At 46.7% G+C, this 21,889-nt stretch overlaps 1 protein-coding gene across 1 annotated transcript in view; it reads right to left on the reverse strand.

Moving 5' to 3' along the window:
- LOC120944330 overlaps positions 1-21,889 on the reverse strand; it is a 110,079-nt gene that overhangs the window by 23,684 nt on the left and 64,506 nt on the right. Inside the window, exons 14-17 of the mRNA XM_040358382.1 lie at positions 12,453-12,639; positions 11,159-11,430; positions 10,624-10,793; positions 8,215-8,695 (exon numbers count right to left, since the gene is read on the reverse strand). Coding sequence (XP_040214316.1) covers positions 8,215-8,695; positions 10,624-10,793; positions 11,159-11,430; positions 12,453-12,639 — 1,110 coding nt within the window. The remainder of the gene's footprint in view (positions 1-8,214; positions 8,696-10,623; positions 10,794-11,158; positions 11,431-12,452; positions 12,640-21,889) is intronic.

Consider the following 21,889-nt stretch of genomic DNA (forward strand, 5'->3'; position numbering starts at 1 on the left):
GCTTCCTGGGCAGCAGCCCGTCATGTGGCGCCAGACGTCATTTGTAGAGCGGCCTCTTGGTCTTCTATAAACACCTTTATGTCCCATTACTGTGTTGAACCTGCAGCACTGTCTTCTGTTAACTTTGGTTTATCAGTCTTGTCGGCTGACGGGACAAATTAAATATATTTCTGTTCAGCATACCCACCCGTGTGTTTGGCTAGTTATTTCCCACACGTAGGCTGCCATGGAGTCAGTCAGGAAAAAGGAAAATGTATTATCATACTTACCGTAATTTTCCTTTCCTGATGGACTCCATGGCAGACGGAGTTCCCACCCTGAAATTATGGAGTCGGGATAGTTACGGAACACTGGTGCTACTGGTGAGTTACTTTTATGGGTATGGGGTCCTATCACATTGGAGAGGAGGCGGGATTAACCCACACGTAGGCTGCCATGGAGTCCATCAGGAAAGGAAAATTACGGTAAGTATGATAATAAATTTTCCTTATATATATATATATATATATATATATTTATTATTGTCTGGTATATACTGGCTATTATATTATGATATATATTGATAATTATTATCTGGTATATGTTGGCTATTATTTTCAGATGTAAATTATTAATATTATTATTATCTGGTATATACTTAGTTTCTGATGTATATTGATAATTATTATCTGGTGTATATTATTATTATTATTATTTTCTGGTGTATATTATTATTATTTTCTGGTGTATATTATTATTATTATTATTATTTTCTGGTGTATATTATTATTATTTTCTGGTATATACTGGCTATTATTTTCGGATGTATATTGATTATTATTTTCTGGTATATACTGGCTATTATTTTATAATGGATATTATTATTATTATTATTATTTATTATTTTCTGATATATACTGGCTATTATTTTCTGATGTATATTGATTATTATTTTCTGCTGTATACTAGTTCTGCTGCGTACTGGGTTTGATTTTTCATTCTGGAAAAAAATAATTGAATGTTGTTGAGTTTCTGTTCCCCCCGGGCTGATGACGTATTATGCCGCGTACACATGGCCGTTTTTCGGGATGTGAAAAAATGACATTTTTAATGGTCTAGAAAAAAACAACGTTTTTTTCAACCCGATCGTTAAAACGGCCTTGCCTACACACGATCGTAAAAAAAAAAATGCTCTAGCAAAGCGTGGTGACGTACAACACGTACGACGGCACTATCAAGGGGAAGTTCCATGCGGACGGCGCCACCCTTGGGGCTGCTTTTGCTGATGTTGTGTTAGTAAAAGACGATTTGCGCTTTTCAGTCTGTTACAGCGTGATGAATGTGATTACTCCATTACGAACGGTAGTTTTACCAGAACGAGCCCTCCCCCACTTGCTTCTGAGCATGCGCGTTTTTTTCACGTCGTTAAAGCCCACACACGACCATTTTTTACAACGTTAAAAACGTCGTGAAAAATTAGAGCACGTTCTAAATTTTTAATTGCCCATTTTTTACATCATGAAAAATGCTCTGGAGCCCACACACCATCGTTTTTAATGACATAAAAGAAAAACGTCATTTTTTTACATCCCGAAAAATGGTCGTGTGTACGCGACATTAGGGGACCTAACAAGAATGAACATGACTCACACTCTCTCTCTCTCTCTCTCTCTCTGCGCCTCGGGGAAAATTACAAGAGACTTACATTCTTCTAGTTTTCTATTTTTGTTTAGTCACGCAGGAGCATACGGGAAAGTCCAGAGTATTTTTAGATAAAACATATTTTGTTTTATGTTTCACGTGTTACATTTCATGTAATTTCAGAGTGACTTTTACATTTCACGTGCGTAGTTTTGTTACATTATTAAATGTGCAGATTTGCAAGCTATCCAGTAGGAGGCGCTCTGTATATCACCAGAGGCACTCAGCCTCCTTGCTTAAAGTAGAGCTCAAGCCCCAGAAGTAAAAGCATTGAACACATGGGGGCAGATCCACAAAGAAAGAACGCTGGCGTATCTACTGATACGCCTGCGTACTTTCAAATTTCCCGCATCGTATCTTTGTTTTGAATCCTCAAAACAAGATACGACGGCATCTCGGCTCGATCCGACAGGCGTACGTCTTCGTACGCCGTCGGATCTAAGCTGCAATTGTTTGTCGGCCGCTAGGTGGCGTTTCCGTCGAATTCCGCGTTGAGTATGCAAATTAGCTAGTTACGCCGATCCACGAACGTACATCCGGCCGGCGCATTGTTTTTACGTCATTTGCGTTCGGCTTTTTCCGGCGTACAGTTAAAGCTGCTATTCTGAGGCGTACTCAATGTTAAGTATGGCCGTCGTTCCCGCGTACAATTTTGAATTTTTTGCGTCGTTTGCGTAAGTCGTTCGCAAATAGGAATTTGCGTAGAATGACGTCACCCTCATAAGCATTGGCTGGTTCCAGTTTAATTTCGAGCATGCGCACATGCGCAGTTAAACAAAAACGTTGTTTACGTCGGGTCACAACGTATTTACATAAAACACCCCCCCATTACATCCATTTGAATTCCGCACCCTTACGCCGCCAGAGATACACTACGCCGCCGTAACTTACGGCGCAAATTCTTTGAGGATTCCAAATAAAAAAGATAAGTTACGGCGGCGTAGTGTATCTTAGATACGCTGAGCCCGGCGTACAGATGCGCCGCTGTACGAGGATCTGCCCCATTTATGGTAAAACACATCGCTATTTCGTTTTTTAGTTTTAGTTTAGTTTGAAAAATTAAAAAAATTTAAAATAAAATGTAAATAAAAGAAGTAATCAATCGGTACAGCAAGAAATGCCGGCAACGCGATTGCTTCTTCTTACACATCTTTATTTGGAACTACTGTAACAGCAGTGCTATGCATTTTGACTCCGGCCGAAATATTAGAGTATAGATATCGCACTGCTGTTAGTGCCAAATAAAGATTTGTAAGAAGAAGCAATCGCGTGAACGAAATACGAATTTATCCCAAGTTACGAATTATCTGAAATAACGAATGCCGTATCTAAACAAATGAAATGTAACAAAATAATAAATATCAATAATAATAAAAAACGTTTTATTATTATTATTATTTACTATTAATTCGTTCTCTTCCATTTGTTTAGATACGGCATTCGGTATTTGGGATAATTTGTAAATAAATACATTCGTATTCGTTTCGCTCACTAACAGAGAGATCTGAAAAAGGCAAATTCCAACACCTAGAATTTAATGGTTATTTATTCCTTAGTTAGTAAGTTATTCTTTCTTTCTTTTCAGATTTTCGGATTTTCGAATTTATGAATCTTCAAATGTACAAATTTACATTTTTTTTTCAATTTTTAAATTTACAAATTTTAAAATTAAAATTTAAAAAAATGTTAAAATTTACAAATTTTACAAATTTTACTAATTTTTTAACCACTTAAGGACCGCCTCCTGCGCCCGCGGCCAGGTCCGAAGCTCCGTGACCGGTCACGGAGTCCAGCGATCGATCCCCGGAGCTGAAGAACGGGGAAAGCTGTGTGTAAACACACCTTCCCCGTTCTTCACTGTGGCGCCGTCATCGATCGTGTGTTCCCTAATATAGGGAAACACAATCAATGACGTCAGACCTACAGCCACACCCCCCTACAGTTAGAAACACAAATGAGGTCACACTTAACCCCCTTCAGCGCCCCCTTGTGTTAACTCCCAAACTGCAATTGTCATTTTCACAGTAATCAGTGCATTTTTAAATGCATTTTTTGTTATGAAAATGACAATGGTCCCAAAAATGTGTCAAAATTGTCCGAAGTGTCCGCCATAATGTCGCAGTCCCGAAAAAAATTGCTAATCGCCGCCATTAGTAGTAAAAAAAAAAAAAAAAATTTATAAAAATGCAATAAAACTATCCCCGATTTTGTAAACGCTATAGATTTCGCGCAAACCAATCAATAAACGATTATTGCAATTTTTTTTACCAAAAATAGGTAGAAGAATACGTATCGGCCTAAACTGAGGAAAACATTTTTTTTATATATTTTTGGGGCATATTTATTATAGCAAAAAGTAAAAAATATTGCATTTTTTTCAAAATTGTCGCTCTATTTTTGTTTATAGCGCAAAAAATAAAAACCGCAGAGGTGATCAAATACCACCAAAAGAAAGCTCTATTTGTGGGGAAAAAAGGACGCCAATTTTGTTTGGGAGCCACGTGACGCAGTACCGAATCACAAAAACTGGCCAGGTCCTTTAGCTTGGCTTCTGGTACTGTTGGACCTAAGCGCAGCTTTCGACACGGTAGATCACAAACTATTACTGGCTCGGCTAGCAGAAATTCAGAAATTCAAAAGTTCGTAAATTCAAAAATGCGAAAATTTGTAAAATTTGTAAATTAACCACTTAAGACCCGGACCTGGGTCTTAAGTGGTTAATTTACAAATTTTACAAATTTTCGCATTTACAAATTTTTACATTTTTGAATTTACGAACTTTTGAATTTCTGAATTTACGAATTGCGATCATAACGAATGACCTGGAAAAGAAATGACAGTGCACATGTCTATTGGACACATGACTTATCGGTCAGCCCACCCCGAGTCATCGCTGTTTATCTAGAGACGCGGCGCAGAAAGTTCAGCTTTTGTGTGTCTTAATTCATTAATAATTGCTCCAGCTGTAGGTCTAGTGAATTGGAACTCTACATAAAGTCACATAATTACTCGTTTACAATTCGAAGCTTTCCAGAGGATGAAGAGACAACACTTGTCGGCTGCCATCAGTGCTAAGCTCAGTGAACCGGTTTATCAGGTGGCGTCATTTTATGACAGCGCAGATCATAGTCGCATGCGGGAAGTCATGTCTCCTTTCTATTTATGTCATGTTTTTCCGTGTTCTAAGGAGTGATATGTCGCCGTGAGGGGTGTATGTTATCTGAAGGTGTTTCAGTATATCCACTTGCCGACCACAATACATAGCCACACTGTGTTACCAAAAGTATTGGGACGCCTGCCTTTATACGCACATGAACTTTAATGGCATCCCAGTCTTAGTCCGTAGGGTTCAATATTGAGCTGGCCCACAAACAAAATTTTTAGCACAAACTAAAGGCAAAAAAAAGCAAGTTTCGCCCAACATGTTTCACCCATAAATTGTGGCTTCATCAGGATGTTTAAAAAATACTGTGCTAGGTGCTGGCTTGGGAAACATCTTATACATTATTCTGCATACAGGGAGCAACATGCATCCCACTTATCTCCCGTTTCTATTATAGGAAATCTCAACCTATATTAACTGTTCTACCATAAATATATTGTCAAAAATATTGGGACGTCTGCCTTTACACGCACATGAACTTTAATGGCATCCCAGTCTTAGTCCATAGGGTTCAATATTGAGTTGGCTCCGCCCTTTGCAGTTATGACAGCTTCAACTCTTCTGGGATGGCGGTCCACAAGGTTTAGGAGGGTGTCTATGGGAATGTTTGACCGTTCTTCCAGAAGCGCATTTCTGAGGTCAGGCACTGATGTGAACGAGAAGGTCTTTGCTCCAAGTCATCCCAAAGGTGTTCTATTGGGTTAAGGCCAGTCAAGTTCCTCCCCCCCAAACTCGCTCACCCATGTCTTTATGGACCTTGCTTTGTGCCCTGGTGCTCAGTCATGTTGGAACAGGAAGGGACCGTCCCCAAACTTTTCCCACAAAGTTGGGAGCATGAAATTGTCCAAAATGTCTTGGCATGCAGACACAGTATAAAAAGTGAGAAATCCACCCCTTCCCCACATAACACATCCTGGTAATATACAATGAACTGTGGATCACCTCATATTATGATAAACATAACATATGATAAACATGTCCAAGCTAGATATGTAAATAACCTGTCACTCAAGGCAAGGAGAGAGGAAAGGACTTTTTATTTAGACAGGGTTTTATCTGGAAGTCTATTAATTTTCACTGAACAATAAAAGAGGATTGCTCAGCTCTGGATTAACTCTGTGTGGCAAGACTGGGCATAGATGATAGGAAATCTTATTCTCTACATTGTGACATAAAAAAAAAAATTGGGTTTACATCCACTTTAAGCCCTACCCATTTATTTTGGCTGGTGCTGAAAGCTAAATGACCATTTCATACATTGAGAGCCGGTTCACACTAGGGCGGCTCGACTTTGGGGGCGACTCGGCAAGGCGACCTGAAGACGACTTCAGAGGCGACTTGCAAAATGACTTCTGTATAGAAGTCAATGCAAGTCGCCCGAGTCGCCCCCGAAGTCGTACAGGAACCTTTTTCTAAGTCGGAGCGACTTGCGTCACTCCTATTAGAACGGTTCTATTGAACAGAAAGGGACGCGACTTGTGAGGTGGCTGAGTCGCCCGAGGAGTCGCCCCAGTGTGAACTGGCTCTAAGGGTTTGAGGTGTCTTCTCTGCTGGAGATTTGGCCCAGGTGATGGGGTCATATGTTGTTTGTCTCAGTCATGATGGAAGAAAACAAAGATCGGAGTCATTTCCTCTGAGCAATCCGGTTGCTCTGTGTATAGTATTATCAGGGATGGGATTTCATACATATCACCTGAGATATGAGAATTGTCTTGTGTAACGTTCCATGAAGGGAGGTCAGAAAACCTGTCCGGCTGTCTCGTGTTTCCTCAGGGTTTCGATGGCTCTGGGCCAGAGAGCATTGTACCTTTTTCATTGGATGAAAACCATAGAGGTGTCAGGAAACAATGGTGTGATTGGCTCAGGCGGCTCCCCGAGCGATACGGGTGCTGAAAAAAAATAGACGAGCGATGTTTGCGTTTCTGTGATGTCACCGTTGTTCATTCTGTCCATTGTTTGCACTCTTCCTGGAGTTCATCTCTTTGTATGTTGCTGTGATTTGCTGAGTCATGTGTGTGTATTATCTAAGCCTTCCTGGTGACACCATGGACACAAAACACCTTGACCTTGTTATGGTGTACCGTGTTAATACCTATGCTGCGTACACACGATCGGAATTTCCGACAAGAAAAGTCAGATGTGAGCTTTTGGTGGGATATTCCGACCGTGTGTGGGGTCCATCGGACATTTGCTGACAACAAATGTTTGAGAGATGGTTCTCAAATTTTCCGACGACAAAAGTTCTGGTCGTAAATTCCGATCGTGATGCAATTCCGCCGCACAAAAATCCTACGCATGCTCACAAGAGCCGTACTGCCTATTGAACTTCATTTTTCTCGGGTCGTTGTACGTCACCGCGTTCATGGCGGAGGAGGCTGGGGACAAAATCGGCAATTAAATGGCGCAATCGTGGCGGTCCATGAAGAGCAGCAGCTCAGGCCGGACGCGGGCCGCCATTTAGTGATGCCCAGCAAAGGATAACGATACTCTTATGCCTGATAACAACCTGCCCCCTCTCACACTCTGCCCAGGGCACTCGCCCACCCCTGCCCCCTCTCACACTCTGCCCAGGGCACCAGCCCACCCCCGCCCCCTCCCGCCCCCTCTCACACTCTGCCCAGGGCACCCGCCCCCTCTCACACTCTGTCCAGGGCACCCGCCCACCTCCACCTCCTCTCACACTCTGCCCAGGGCACCTGCCCACCCCCGCCCCCTCTCACACTCTGCCCAGTGTACCTGCCCACCCCCCCTCTCACACTCTACCCAGGGCACCCGCCCACCCCCGCTCACACTCTGCCCAGGGCACCTGCCCACCCCCCTCTCACACTCTACCCAGGGCACCCGCCCACCCCCGCCCCCTCTCACACTCTGCCCAGGGCACCCGCCCCCCCCGCCCCCTCTCACACTCTGCCCAGGGCATCCGCCCACCCCCGCCCCCTCTCACACTCTGCCCAGGGCACCCGCCCACCCCTGCCCCCTCTCACACTCTGCCCAGTGTACCTGCCCACCCCCCCTCTCACACTCTGCCCAGGGCACCCGCCCACCCCTGCCCCCTCTCACACTCTGCCCAGTGTACCTGCCCACCCCCCCCTCCTCACACTCTACCCAGGGCACCCGCCCACCCCCGCTCACACTCTGCCCAGGGCACCTGCCCACCCCCCTCTCACACTCTATTTTTGGTTTGCTCCCAACATAACCAACAGCCTGGGCATTTGGTCACAAGATGGCTTCCCCCAGGAGGGGTAGGTATGTCTGAAAGGGTTGAGGAAGGCTGGCCTAGACAAATTCCGCAATCTCTGAATGGTTGCTTCATGCAGAAGGTTATCTCCATGGACTTTTGTACTTCACGTAATGAAACAGAAAGTCTTTACCTGTACTCTCGGGGGTGGGGATCTCACCTGTACTCTCGGGGGTGGAGATCTCACCTGTACTCTCGGGGGTGGGGATCTCACCTGTACTCTCGGGGGTGGGGATCTCACCTGTACTCTTGGGGGTGGAGATCTCACCTGTACTCTCGGGGGTGGAGATCTCACCTGTACTCTCGGGGGTGGGGATCTCACCTGTACTCTCGGGGGTGGGGATCTCACCTGTACTCTCGGGGGTGGGGATCTCACCTGTACTCTCGGGGGTGGGGATCTCATCTGCTCCACATACTCCGCTGGGCTCCGGTATGTTTGTCAGATTGATGAACGTCAGCTCTGGGACCTCTTCCTCCATCCATAACTGGTAAGCTGTCACCAAGGTGTACACCCCAGGGCGGTATGGTAGAGCGCAGTCCTCACCCCAGCTTACAATGCCAGCCTGGTACCAGACCCCCTCAACATGACACACCAGAGGCCCGCCGGAGTCCCCCTGCAATTTAGGGGTTAGAAATAATTAGACCAAATAATGGGATCCATTTCTATCTTTGCCTGCAGTAAAGTCACATGCCTTGCTGGCCTGCCGCCCCATTTGTTTTGAATGGCACCCTAATGTACCCAAGGCAATGCACATGTATTACAGCACGCCACATTTCATGGCTGTAGCGCTTTGCATTACACATGATGGGACACATCTGGCTTTCGAGGAGTTTTGCTGCATTGCCAGCCCATTATGTTGAATGTGTTGTCTTAACCACTTAAGACCCAGACCAAAATGCAGGTAAAGGACCCGGACAGTTTTTGCGATTCGGCACTGCGTCGCTTTAACTGACAATTGCGCAGTCGTGTGACGTGGCTCCCAAACAAATTGGCGTCCTTTTTTTCCCACAAATAGAGCTTTCTTTTGGTGGTATTTGATCACCTCTGCGGGTTTTATTTTTTGCGCTATAAACAAAAATAGAGCGACAATTTTGAAAAAAATGCAATATTTTTTCCTTTTTGCTATAATAAATATCCCCCAAAAATATATAAAAAAAACATTTTTTTTCCTCAGTTTAGGCCGATACGTATTCTTCTACATATTGCTGCATGGGGGGTCCCTGCCCTTTCCTCAAAGCAGCTGGTCCTAGAGGCGGCTCTAGGCTTTGTGAGGCCTTAGGCAAAACTTGACATGGGGCCCCCACTCACACCCGTGATGGGGAAAAATAATTCAAGAACAAGAGCCTCTTCTCCACAACCCTGGCCGGTGGTTGTGGGGGTCTGCGGGCAGAAGGGCTTGTCGGAACCTGGAAGCCCCCTTTAACAAGGCGACGCCCAGATCCTGCTTTTAAATAACTAAGGGGCGGGGTGACATTACCTGGTGAACCCGCCAGTGGTGATTCTGGCTGAGGCAGCCCCTCGCAGACCTTATTTTGTTCCCGGTTCAAAGAAGTGTGGCCTCCTGTTCTTATGTAGAGTTTCCAGAGTATCCCATACTCTACCCTACATCCTCTCCAGAAAGAGTATCCCATACTCTACCCTACATCCTCTCCAGAAAGAGTATCCCATACTCTACCCTACATCCTCTCCAGAAAGACATCCCATACTCTACCCTACATCCTCTCCAGAAAGAGTATCCCATACTCTACCCTACATCCTCTCCAGAAAGAGTATCCCATACTCTACCCTACATCCTCTCCAGAAAGAGTATCCCATACTCTACCCTACATCCTCTCCAGAAAGAGTATCCCATACTCTACCCTACATCCTCTCCAGAAAGAGTGTCCCATACTCTACCCTACATCCTCTCCAGAAAGAGTATCCCATACTCTACCCTACATCCTCTCCAGAAAGAGTATCCCATACTCTACCCTACATCCTCTCCAGAAAGACATCCCATACTCTACCCTACATCCTCTCCAGAAAGAGTATCCCATACTCTACCCTACATCCTCTCCAGAAAGAGTATCCCATACTCTACCCTACATCCTCTCCAGAAAGACATCCCATACTCTACCCTACATCCTCTCCAGAAAGAGTATCCCACACTCTACCCTACATCCTCTCCAGAAAGACATCCCATACTCTACCCTACATCCTCTCCAGAAAGACATCCCCTAGACCAGTGATGGGGAACCTCTGCACTCCAGATGTTTTGGAACTACATTTCCCATGATGCTCCACTACACTGCAGAGTGCATGGGCATCATGGGAAATGTAGTCCCAAAACATCTGGAGTGCCGAGGTTCATCATCACTGCCCTAGACTGTTCCTTGAGCTGAAGTGTATGGACTGTGTGTCCGGCTCCCTCTGCCCTGCTTTGGGAAAGAACCTGTTAAACTATAGCGGCTCCTCCAGGGGTAGCGCTACAATCAGAATACATTGTATCTGGTCTCTTTCATTGTGGTGAAAAAAGTCTAAATCTCCAAAGTTTGGACCCACCTGGCAGGAATCTTTTTGCCCCTGGGGGTACCCAGAGCAGATCATGTCACTCTGGATGATCGCCGTGCTGTTACTTTCACCGGCTCCCACGTGGTACATCTGATCACAGGTCACGTGGTCAATAAGTGGCGTCATCACCTTCTGTAGCGTTTGCGGGTGCCGGAGGCTGACTGCGGGTGGAAATGAAGAACCACTGAGTCCGGATGATAGTATATGGCAAGCATTAGATAGAGGAAGGAGCAGAGTCCTCCAGCAGAGTATTTCAGGAGAGGAGAGTTATAGAGGAAGGAGCAGAGTCCTCCAGCAGAGTATCTCAGGAGAGGAGAGTTCTGGAGGAAGGAGCAGAGTCCTCCAGCAGTGCAGAGTATTTCGGGAGAGGAGAGTTCTGGAGGAAGGAGCAGAGTCCTCCAGCAGTGCAGAGTATTTCGGGAGAGGAGAGTTCTGGAGGAAGGAGCAGAGTCCTCCAGCAGAGTATTCCAAGCATGGTGTGGAGAGTAAACTTTTTCAGACTTTCTAGTAACAGGAGATCACTTACCTCCAGAAGATGTGGCCCCCCAGCCGGTTACCCAGCAGTCCATGCCACAGGGGAAGACGACAGAGGAGGATGGCAGACAGACCGGCATGATATGATTGGTATAATTGAGGGCGCTGGTCATCTTCAGCAGGGCGATGTCCCCCGGGTTGCCCACAGTCATGTATTGTGGATTGGTTATCAGGGTCTCTACTCCGGAGTGGAGCTCATGGGGGGAGGGGACTGCCAGCCGGTACCCTCCTAGGAGGACCCTGTAGTCCCGAGGACTGTGACTCCTGTGTATAACAAAGGAAGTGTGTTACATGGCAATAATTACTTGTTTTTTTTACCCTAAACGCCTCAATCAGGGAAAATGCTGCATAATGGCCACTAGATGGCGATGATCATCCTATCGTGTCGCCGTAAACCTCAGAAGCTGGAGTTTTAGTGGTCGGGGAAGTGCAATAAGAAATATACAGCTAAATGAAAAAAAAAATACTATTTCACAATAAAAAATAATTGTGAGTTTCTTATAAAATAACACATAATACAAATGCTGACAGAGGGCCAGATTCTCAGAAGAGATACGATGGTGTATCTCAGGAAACACTGTCGTATCTCTGTTTCTGAGCCCGGGTATCTATGCGTGTGATTCCTAGAATCATTTTCGCATAGATACGGCGTAGATCCGACAGGTGTAAGTCACTTACACCATCGGATCTTAGATGTAATGCGACGCTGGACGCTAGGTGGCGTTTACGTTCAGTTCTCATTTGACTGTGCAAATGAGCCTGATACGCCGATTCCCGAACGAATTAGCGCCGCCTAGTCGTCGGTTACGTCGTTTCCGTAAGCGTAAGGTTACCCCTGCTATATGAGGGGTAACCTTACGCCAGTCCGCCGTATGCCATGTTAAGTATGGCGTCGGGTCAGCATCGTCTTTTTCCGTCGGTTACGTCGTTTTACTAAGTCGTCCGCGAATACGACTTTACGTCAATGACGCTCACGTCTTAGTCATTGACGTTTTCCGTCGTGAGCTGGAGCATGCGCACTGGGCTCTTTTTCCGCCCGGCGCATGCGCAGTTCGATCGGCGCGGGGGCGCGCTTAATTTCAATACAAGCCGCCCCCTTTGAATTACGCGTCCATACGCCAGGCCATTTACACTACGCCGCCGCAAATTACGGAGCAAGTGCTTGGAGAATACGGCACTTGCTCCTGTAAGTAGTGGCGGCGTAGTGTAAATAGATTACGCGACGCCAACGCAGGATGTACGGGAATCTGGCCCGTAGACATTAGGAAGTAAATGATCGCACCCACCTGTCAAAGCAATGTGCGGCACTCAGCACCCACTGCGGGGAGATGAGGGACCCCCCACATATAGGGGAGCCCCGGTACTGCAGGCTGACCTGCCAGGGCCACTCGCCGGCCACAGAGTCTGAACCCCCAACTATACGGCTGGAGGGTACTGCCGGGACACCACAAGATATGGGGTTCGAGGAGGAAACTAGGAGAGAAGAACAGAAAATGTACCAGATTCCTTCTGTACCACACATATACAATTCTTTACTGGTGGGGGGGGGGCATTAGAGTGTGAGCTCCTCTGGTGCAGAGCCTGATGAGAGCCTGATGGTTCTGCGATCTCTGCACAGCACTGCGGTATATGTGAGAGTTATATAAATGTATAATAATAGTGTGTGACTGTGGGGGACATTAGAGTGTGAGCTTCTCTGGTGCAGAGACGAATGTGACTGGCTCAGTGTTCTCTGTACAACACTGGTATATGTCAGAGCTATATAAATATATAATAATAATAGTGTGTGACTGTGGAGGGGAGGGGGGGCATTAGAGTGTAAGCTCCTCTGGTTCAGACACTGGCTCAGTGATCTCTGTACAGCACTGCAGTATATGTCAGAGCTACTGTATATAAATGTATAATAATAGTGTGTGACTGTGGGGGGGAGGGGACATTAGAGTGTAAGCTCCTCTGATCCTGCCATTCAGAAAACTTCATCCAACATAACCACTCATAGGAATTGTTCCCATGAAAAAGTATGGAGCAACAGCCCTAAAAAAGGGGGGGGGGAGTCTGTCCCCTGAAATGCTTTGGCTTGATGTACATTTTGCTCATTTTTAATAAAGATCCATGAACCATATTTTAAAGGTTCACATTTCTCTGGACGACGGGCGCTTCTTACTTTTTTTTATCTAAGTCTTCAAGCTGAAATGACCTTAAGGTCAAACAGAAGAGCAAGCGGCCCAATCCCCAAGAAGGCCCACTGCCACCATCCATCATAAGGTCAGGGTCCACCCAGAGGGCCCATAGCCTCCATCCACCATAAGGTCAACCATAAGGTCAAGGTCCACCGAGAGGGCCCATCGCCACCATCTACCATAAGGTCAGGGTCCACCGAGAGGGCCCATCGCCACCATCCACCATAAGGTCAGGGTCCACCCAGAGGGCCCATTGCCTCCATTCACCATAAGGTCAACCATAAGGTCAAGGTCCACCGAGAGGGCCCATCGCCACCATCTACCATAAGGTCAGGGTCCACCGAGAAGGCCCACCACCACCATCCACCATAAGGTCAGGGTCCACCGAGAGGGCCCATCGCCACCATCCACCATCTACCATAAGGTCAACCATAAGGTCAAGGTCCACCGAGAGGGCCCATCGCCACCATCTACCATAAGGTCAGGGTCCACCGAGAAGGCCCATCGCCACCATCTACCATAAGGTCAGGGTCCACCGAGAAGGCCCACCACCACTATCCACCATAAGGTCAGGGTCCACCGAGAGGGTCCATCTCCACCATCTACTATAAGGTCAACCATAAGGTCAGGGTCCACCGATAGAGCCCATTGCCACCATCCACCACAGGTCAGGGTCCACCGAGAGGGCCCATCGCCACAATCCATTATAAGGTCAACCATAAGGTCAAGGTCCACCAAGAGGGCCCATCGCCACCATCCACCATAAGGTCAAGGTCCACCGGGAGGGCCCATTGCCACCATCCACCATAAGGTCAGATAGAAAGGGAAGCGGCCCAATCCCTGAGAAGGCCCATCACCACCATCCATCACTGGGCACTATCCACAGGAAGGCATTTCTTCCTTTTTCTTTATCGTTACATCACGGGACACAGAGCGGCATTCATTACTATATGGGTTATATGGAGTACCTTCAGGTGTAGACACTGGCAATCTTCAAACAGGAAATGCCCCTCCCTATATAACCCCCTCCCATAGGAGGAGTACCTCAGTTTTTACGCCAGTGTCTTAGGTGTTAGTCATGGTTTAGCTTGCCTCCGCATCCTTGGGATTAGGTGAGCTACCGGTTCTGTCCAAAAAAGCCTGAGCGCTAAAGTGGTCAGTAACCGGACCCCAAACCCTTGGGGTATAGCCCATAATGCTTTCTTTTTAAGAGAGCTGGACCCTGGGCCCAGAACTTAGATAACCTTTGGGCGCCTAATGTTTTCTGTTTGCCAGGGTGCTGTATGGGTCCAGGACAGTGGATCCTTCATGGAAGAAGAAGGTTCCCAGGGCCTGAAGGTCTAGACATCCCCACGGAGATGGGGGAAGATTGGGCCTCTTGCTTTGCAAAGTCCTGCGGCATGGAGCAGGTAAGTAAGGGGAAAACTTGCGGAACTTGGCTCTTAGCAAGTTTTTTCTGGGAGGTCACAGGGGACATGCCTAAAAGTTATGCATTGCATCTGGCAAACCAGTCACATATCATGAAGATAGGATGGCTCTATATGTTGTTATTCCCCTTAAAAAAGTGACCTCCCTGGTAGTATTGGAAAAGCTGTGAGTGGGGCCTTTTGTGTACAAATGTATGTGTGTGTCAGAGAGCTATGCTTACCTGCAAGCCTCCAGGCGATGCTCTATCCAGTCCTCTTCCTCATGCCTGCAAGGCAGGCAAAACGCTGTCCTCCTCGTGTGTTTTCTGGCTGCGGCTGCAGGAACAGAGAGGCCCTTCCTCCCATACACCCCCCCCGTCGGCGGGCACGCGCGCGGCGCGCGTGCACGTGTTTATAGGCGCATTTGGCGCCGTTTTTGCTGGGGGGGAAGGGCGGGTCAGTGATTTAAGGAAGGGGCGGCCCTTCCTTAGATACCACAGTTCATTCAATACTATGGTTTGAGGGAGGAAGGACTGGAGTGAAGCACGGGGCGCCGAGGACACACAGTGGCCGGAAAGAATACTACAGTCTTCAGAAGATTGTGGTTTAGCCTAGGAATAGGCTGTTTTTCTTTTCCATCTCATAGTCTTTTCTTTGGCAATACTACTCAGGGGGATAGAATGTTTTTTCTTGCCTAGATTGAAAAAAAAAAAAAAAAAAAAAAAAAAAAAAGTTTTCTTTTGAAAAAAAAAAAAAAAAAAAAAAGTGTCATCTGGGGAAGAGGAAACATTTTTTATTCCCCAAACAGGTGTTTGGGCATTTAACTATTTATAAGTCCCAGGTACCAATAAGTAGCAGGTGTACCTCGGTATTGTACCATGGCATCAAAGAACAAATCAGAGGGTACAAAAGGTGGGGATTCCCCCACAGGGTCTGAGGTCTCGGATAGAGCTATGCCGCTGCTTTCCCCACTGGGAGCCGTTGGGCCATCGGGATCGGGGGCTGGAGCTGACGCGAGTCAACCCAATCCTAAGATGGTCACGGAGGAGGTGTTACTTACCTCTTTAAATGAGATGCAGAAAAGCATGGGAAAGATGATAGCCGCAGCTATGCGGGGTAGTAAGCGGAATAGATCTCCGTCACCCGTGCGCGGACCCTCGGAAGAGGAGGTCCTTTCCTCTGGGGAATTGGACGACCTCTTGGACAAGGACCAAGTAGGTTCAGGGATCGATGATCCGGATACAGAGGAGTCTGGGGCAGTCTCCCTGAGGGAGAGCTGGTGGATTCAAGACTTGACGGACTTGGTCCATAAGGCATTCAACCTGCCTATACCAGATCTCCAGGTATCGACGGTTTCAGCTTTGGGCTCACTGAGGGCGCCTCAAAGCAGTGCGGTGTTTCCGATCCATCCTCTATTGGAGGGAGTCTTGTTCCAAGATTGGAACAAACCAGACAAGGTTTTCTTACCACCTAAGAAATTTTCTGTCTTGTATCCTATGGAAGAAAAGTTTTCCAAGAGATGGGCTTCTCCTGCAGTAGACGCAGCCATCTCATGTGTTAACAAATCGTTAACATGCCCTGTAGAAAACATACAGGTTTTCAAGGATCCAGTGGATAAACGCTTGGAAGCACTACTTAAAAACTCCTTCACTGCTGCAGGGGCAGTAGTACAGCCAGCCGTGGCTGCGATTGGAGTCGCTCAAGCTTTATCGGATCAATTTAAGCAAATGCTTGAACTTATTCCTGCCGAGCAGGCAGAAGAATTTTCGGATGTCCCTAAGGCCATTTGTTTTACGGTAGACGCTATCAAGGATTCTATCCAGCAAGCGTCACGTTTATCGTTATCTCTTATCCATATGAGAAGACTCTTATGGTTAAAAAGCTGGGAGGCTGAGCCCCCATGCAAGAAACTCCTGGTAGGGTTCCCCTTCCATGGAGGTCGGCTCTTCGGAGAAGACCTAGATAAATACATTCAGACCATTTCAAACGGCAAGAGTACTCTCTTGCCAACTAAGAAGAAGGTTCAGGGGCCTGCGTTTAAACGACAGTCCTCCCCTGGACAGGGGCCCTCTAATACTAAGCAGTATCAACGGCCTCCTGCAAGAACAAACTTCGGCTTCAACAGCAGATCACAAAGACAGGCTGTTAGAGGCAAGAGGCAGTGGTTTCGCAAACCAGCAAAACCAGCCCCCAAGTCTACCTTATGAAGGGGCGCCCCCACCCACGAAGGTGGGGGGAAGGCTGCGACTCTTTTCGGAGATTTGGGAAGCCAGCATTCCCGACGAGTGGGTACGGTCTTCCGTGGCCACAGGCTACAAGCTAGAGTTCCTAAGGTTTCCTCCTCCTCATTTCCAGGAGTCGAGGATTCCAAACGATCTGGAGAAAGGAGCCGCATTAAGATCGGCTCTAGTTCATCTACTTTCCCAGGAAGTAATAGTAGAGGTACCAGTCCTGGAACAGGGACTGGGTTTCTACTCCAACCTATTCATCATCCCAAAGCCCAATGGAGATGTCAGGCCAATTTTGGACCTAAAGATGGTAAATGCATACTTAAAAGTCCGCTCATTTCGGATGGAATCCGTGCGGTCAGCAGCTGCCACACTCCAAAAGGACGACTTCATGGCGTCCGTAGACATAAAGGATGCCTACCTTCATGTTCCAATTTATCAGCCACATCAAAGATATCTACGCTTTATGGTGGCTTCGCGTCATTTCCAATTCGTGGCGCTTCCCTTCGGGTTGGCTACGGCCCCCCGCGTGTTCACGAAAGTTCTAGCTCCAATCCTAGCCAAGCTAAGGATTCAAGAGGTCACGATTCTAGCATACCTGGACGACCTCCTAGTCATAGACCACTCGTCTCCCGGCTTGGAGCGAGCAGTGGCCCTCACGGTCCAATACCTCGAGAGGTTCGGCTGGGTCCTAAACCGGGAAAAGTCAGCATTCCAGCCCACAAGGCAATTGGAATATCTCGGCATGAGATTAGACACAGAACAACAAAGAGTGTTCCTACCTCTGAGGAAGGTCAAGGCCATCAAGGTGTTAATCCTACTGGTTCTAAGCAAGAAAGAACCGACTATTCGCCTATGTACGAGACTACTAGGCAAGATGGTGGCTACCTTCGAGGCGGTGCCATACGCCCAGAGCCACACTCGCATCCTGCAGGCAGCCATCCTGTCAGCATGGAGCAGAAGGCCACAGGCCTTGGATATCCCGTTGCCACTCTCATCAAGAATCCGGCAAAGTCTGTGTTGGTGGTTAGATCCTCAGAACCTACTGAAGGGAAGGTCTTTCAGCCCAGTGGCTTGGAAGATAGTGACCACAGACGCCAGCCTAACGGGCTGGGGAGCAATTGTGGAGGGTTCCACTCGCCAAGGTATTTGGGCAAAGCCAGAGAAGCTGTTACCCATCGACATCTTGGAGCTCAGAGCTGTTCGACTAGCCCTCAGGGCTTGGACGTCGAAATTGCAGGGGTTCCCGGTGAGAATTCAATCAGACAATGCCACGGCAGTGGCATACATAAATCACCAAGGGGGAACCAGGAGTCAGGCCGCTCAGAGAGAAGTGAGCTTGATTCTCCTATGGGCAGAGGCTCATGTGCCCTGCATATCGGCAATATTCATTCCCGGAGTGGACAACTTTCAGGCGGACTTCTTAAGCCGCCAGACTCTATGGTCGGGGGAATGGTCTCTGCATCCACAGGTCTTTCAAGCACTCTGCCAAAGTTGAGGAGTGCCGGACGTGGATATCATGGCATCGAGACTCAACAAGAAGCTAGACAGGTTCATGTCCCGGTCAAGGGATCTGATGGCCTGCGGAACCGATGCTCTGGTTTGCCCTTGGCATCAGTTCAAACTTCTTTATGCATTTCCCCCGCTCCAGTTACTACCCCGCCTGCTGCGCAGGATCAGGGTGGAGCGCATACCAGTCATCCTGGTAGCTCCAGCATGGCCCAGAAGGGCATGGTACTCACTAATCCTAAGGATGGTAGTGGGAAACCCTTGGACTCTGCCTCTAAGGCCAGACCTGCTATCGCAAGGTCCGATCCTCCACCCTGCCTTACGGCATCTAAATTTGACGGCCTGGAAGGTGAATCCTTGATTCTCAGGGGTAGAGGTCTGTCTCAGAAGGTAATCTCTACCCTAATCAGAGCCAGGAAACCGGTCTCTAGGGTGATTTATCACAGGGTCTGGAAGGCCTATGTAGGCTGGTGTGAGTCCAAGCTATGGCTTCCTCGCAAATTCACCATTGATAGAGTTTTAAGTTTTCTCCAGCTAGGAGTGGATAAAGGATTGGCATTAAGCACAATCAAAGGACAGATTTCTGCTCTGTCAGTGTGGTTTCAGCGGCCGCTGGCCACCCACTCGCTGGTTAAGACCTTCCTCCAAGGGGTCTTACGTATTAAACCTCCAGTTAAATCCCCGCTTTGTCCGTGGGATTTAAATCTTGTCCTGTCAAGTTTACAGAAACAACCGTTTGAGCCGTTGGCTGAGGTTCCTTTGGTTCTACTGACAAGGAAGTTGGTATTTTTGGTTGCCATAGTTTCCGCAAGAAGAGTTTCGGAACTGGCAGCCTTATCCTGTAAGGAACCATATCTTATATTTCATAAGGACAAGGTCGTTCTTCGCCCTCATCCTTCCTTCCTACCGAAGGTCATATCCAGTTTTCATTTGAACCAGGATTTGGTATTACCATCCTTCTTCCCTAAACCTACTTCCAGAAAGGAAGGGTTGCTGCATACCTTGGATATTGTCAGGGCCATGAAGGCCTATCTTAAAGCTACAGAGAAAATCCGAAAAACAGATGTGCTGTTTATTCTACCGGATGGGCCCAAGAAGGGGCAGGCAGCTGCAAAGTCCACCATTTCTAGGTGGATCAAGCAATTAATCACTCAGGCCTACGGCTTGAAAGGGTTGCCTCCTCCAGTATCATTAAAGGCTCATTCTACTAGAGCCATGGGCGCCTCCTGGGCAGCACACCACCAGATCTCTATGGCTCAAGTTTGCAAGGCGGCAACCTGGTCTTCTGTCCACACATTCACAAAATTCTACAAGTTGGACGTAAGAAGGAATACTGATACTGCCTTCGGGCAGGCAGTGCTGCAAGCTGCAGTTTGAGACCCTCGGATCCCGGGGGCTCCTCTTTTTTTTTTTGAGTTAAATTTAAAATTTAAGATTATTTTTTCTCAAATAAGTTGGATTTATTATGATTTGAGTATATCTCTAAATTAAATCCTTTTGTCTTGGAGATGTTCTCCCTCCCCTCATTGTAAGCATTGCTTTGGGACATCCCATATAGTAATGAATGCCGCTCTGTGTCCCGTGATGTAACGATAAAGAAAAAGAGATTTTTAATACAGCTTACCTGTAAAATCTTTTTCTTGGAGTACATCACGGGACACAGAGCTCCCACCCCTCTTTTTGAGGACCATTTTGGGAGGCATACTGCTTGCTACAAAACTGAGGTACTCCTCCTATGGGAGGGGGTTATATAGGGAGGGGCATTTCCTGTTTGAAGATTGCCAGTGTCTACACCTGAAGGTACTCCATATAACCCATATAGTAATGAATGCCGCTCTGTGTCCCGTGATGTACTCCAAGAAAAAGATTTTACAGGTAAGCTGTATTAAAAATCTCTTTTTTGCCCAGACGAATACCCACTCAGGAACGGTGATCAATCCAGTCAGTCCAGCACGGTCTCCAACACAAGAAAGATTATGTTCAAGACATATCTCCTACATTCAGTATGTCTCCATAGTCCCTTGTGTAGCACATTCTCAATGAAGGCTTCCCATATGGGCCAAAACATTGGTTTTCTACAGTGTGTGACCATATATTATAGCTGTGTCTCCTGAAGAAGGATTGGTGATCCTTTCTGAAAGTATGACGTTATGTTCAAGACATATACATCCTTTATATGGTCGAGTCCATTCCTGAGACTTAAAACTCAGGGCCATTGTGTATCACAGTGATAGCAAACCTTGGCACCCCAGATGTTTTGGAACTACATTTCCCACAATGCTCAGTTATAATGCAGCATACATAAGCATCATGGGAAATGTAGTTCCAAAGCATCTAGGATGCCAAGGTTCTCCATCACTGGTGTATCACATGCCCAATGAAGGGTTCCCACATGGACCAAAATGTTGGTTTTCGATGTGACCATATAAAAATAAGGAGCTTTGTTGGTGTGCTGAAGACATATCTTACCCATGTTGTACATTGTGACCAGCTGGGAGCTGATGCGGCACCCTTAGAACCAGTTGGTCATCTCCATCATGGTCTGGAAAGGAATGTTCTCTGGCAATTCTGTGGAACCCATTATTGGAGCCCATGGTCAGGAGTCAGCTTGCTGTCTCAATTAGAAGTGTTCTTGCCTTTGACACATATCCTTTTAGTTATGTTTCGTTATGTTTTATGTATGTATTGGCTGACAAATGATGTTTGAAATGAAAGCTTTGCAAAAAATTGAGAAGGAATATTTCACCTACCGATATTCATCAGAAGAATTGCAGAGAGGCTCCTCGTTGCCATATTGGTGTGTCTTGGTCTTCTGCTCATCTCCAGGATAATAAAATCTCACACCTCGGAGTAACATGAGACCCGGGATGGTGTGTTCTCATCCCTCTAACACCTTGGTAACCAGCAACAAGCCAACACCACCCCAAATCATCCATTCTGTGTATGGAGACCATGAAATATTCACAACACTCTACAGCTGAAGTGCGGCTTCCTTTGTCATACATTTACACTTATAGGTGTCATGATACCGATCCCCATCCAAAGTCTACAGAAACAAAGAATAGGCTTACCAAGGTGCTGAACTCTAGGAAAATAGAATATTTATATGAAAACTAGCCAATTGGGTTTAGAAGTCACTCACTCTACACCAGGGGTGTCCAAACTTTTTTCAAAGAGGGTCAGATTTCATGAAGTGTACATGCGTGAGGGCCGACCATTTTGCCTGACTTTTTTTGGACCATTAAAATTAAATATTTTATTCAAAGTTTATTGCAAACGGCATACTATTGATTTCATACCATTGATGGCAATATATCATATATAATATATATATCTTCTCTTCTCTACTCAGGGTAACGATGAGGCGTGTTATGTTTAAAAAAAATATATAAATCTCTCT

The sequence above is a fragment of the Rana temporaria genome, chromosome 6 (assembly GCF_905171775.1).
Source record: "Rana temporaria chromosome 6, aRanTem1.1, whole genome shotgun sequence".
NCBI lineage: Eukaryota > Metazoa > Chordata > Amphibia > Anura > Ranidae > Rana > Rana temporaria.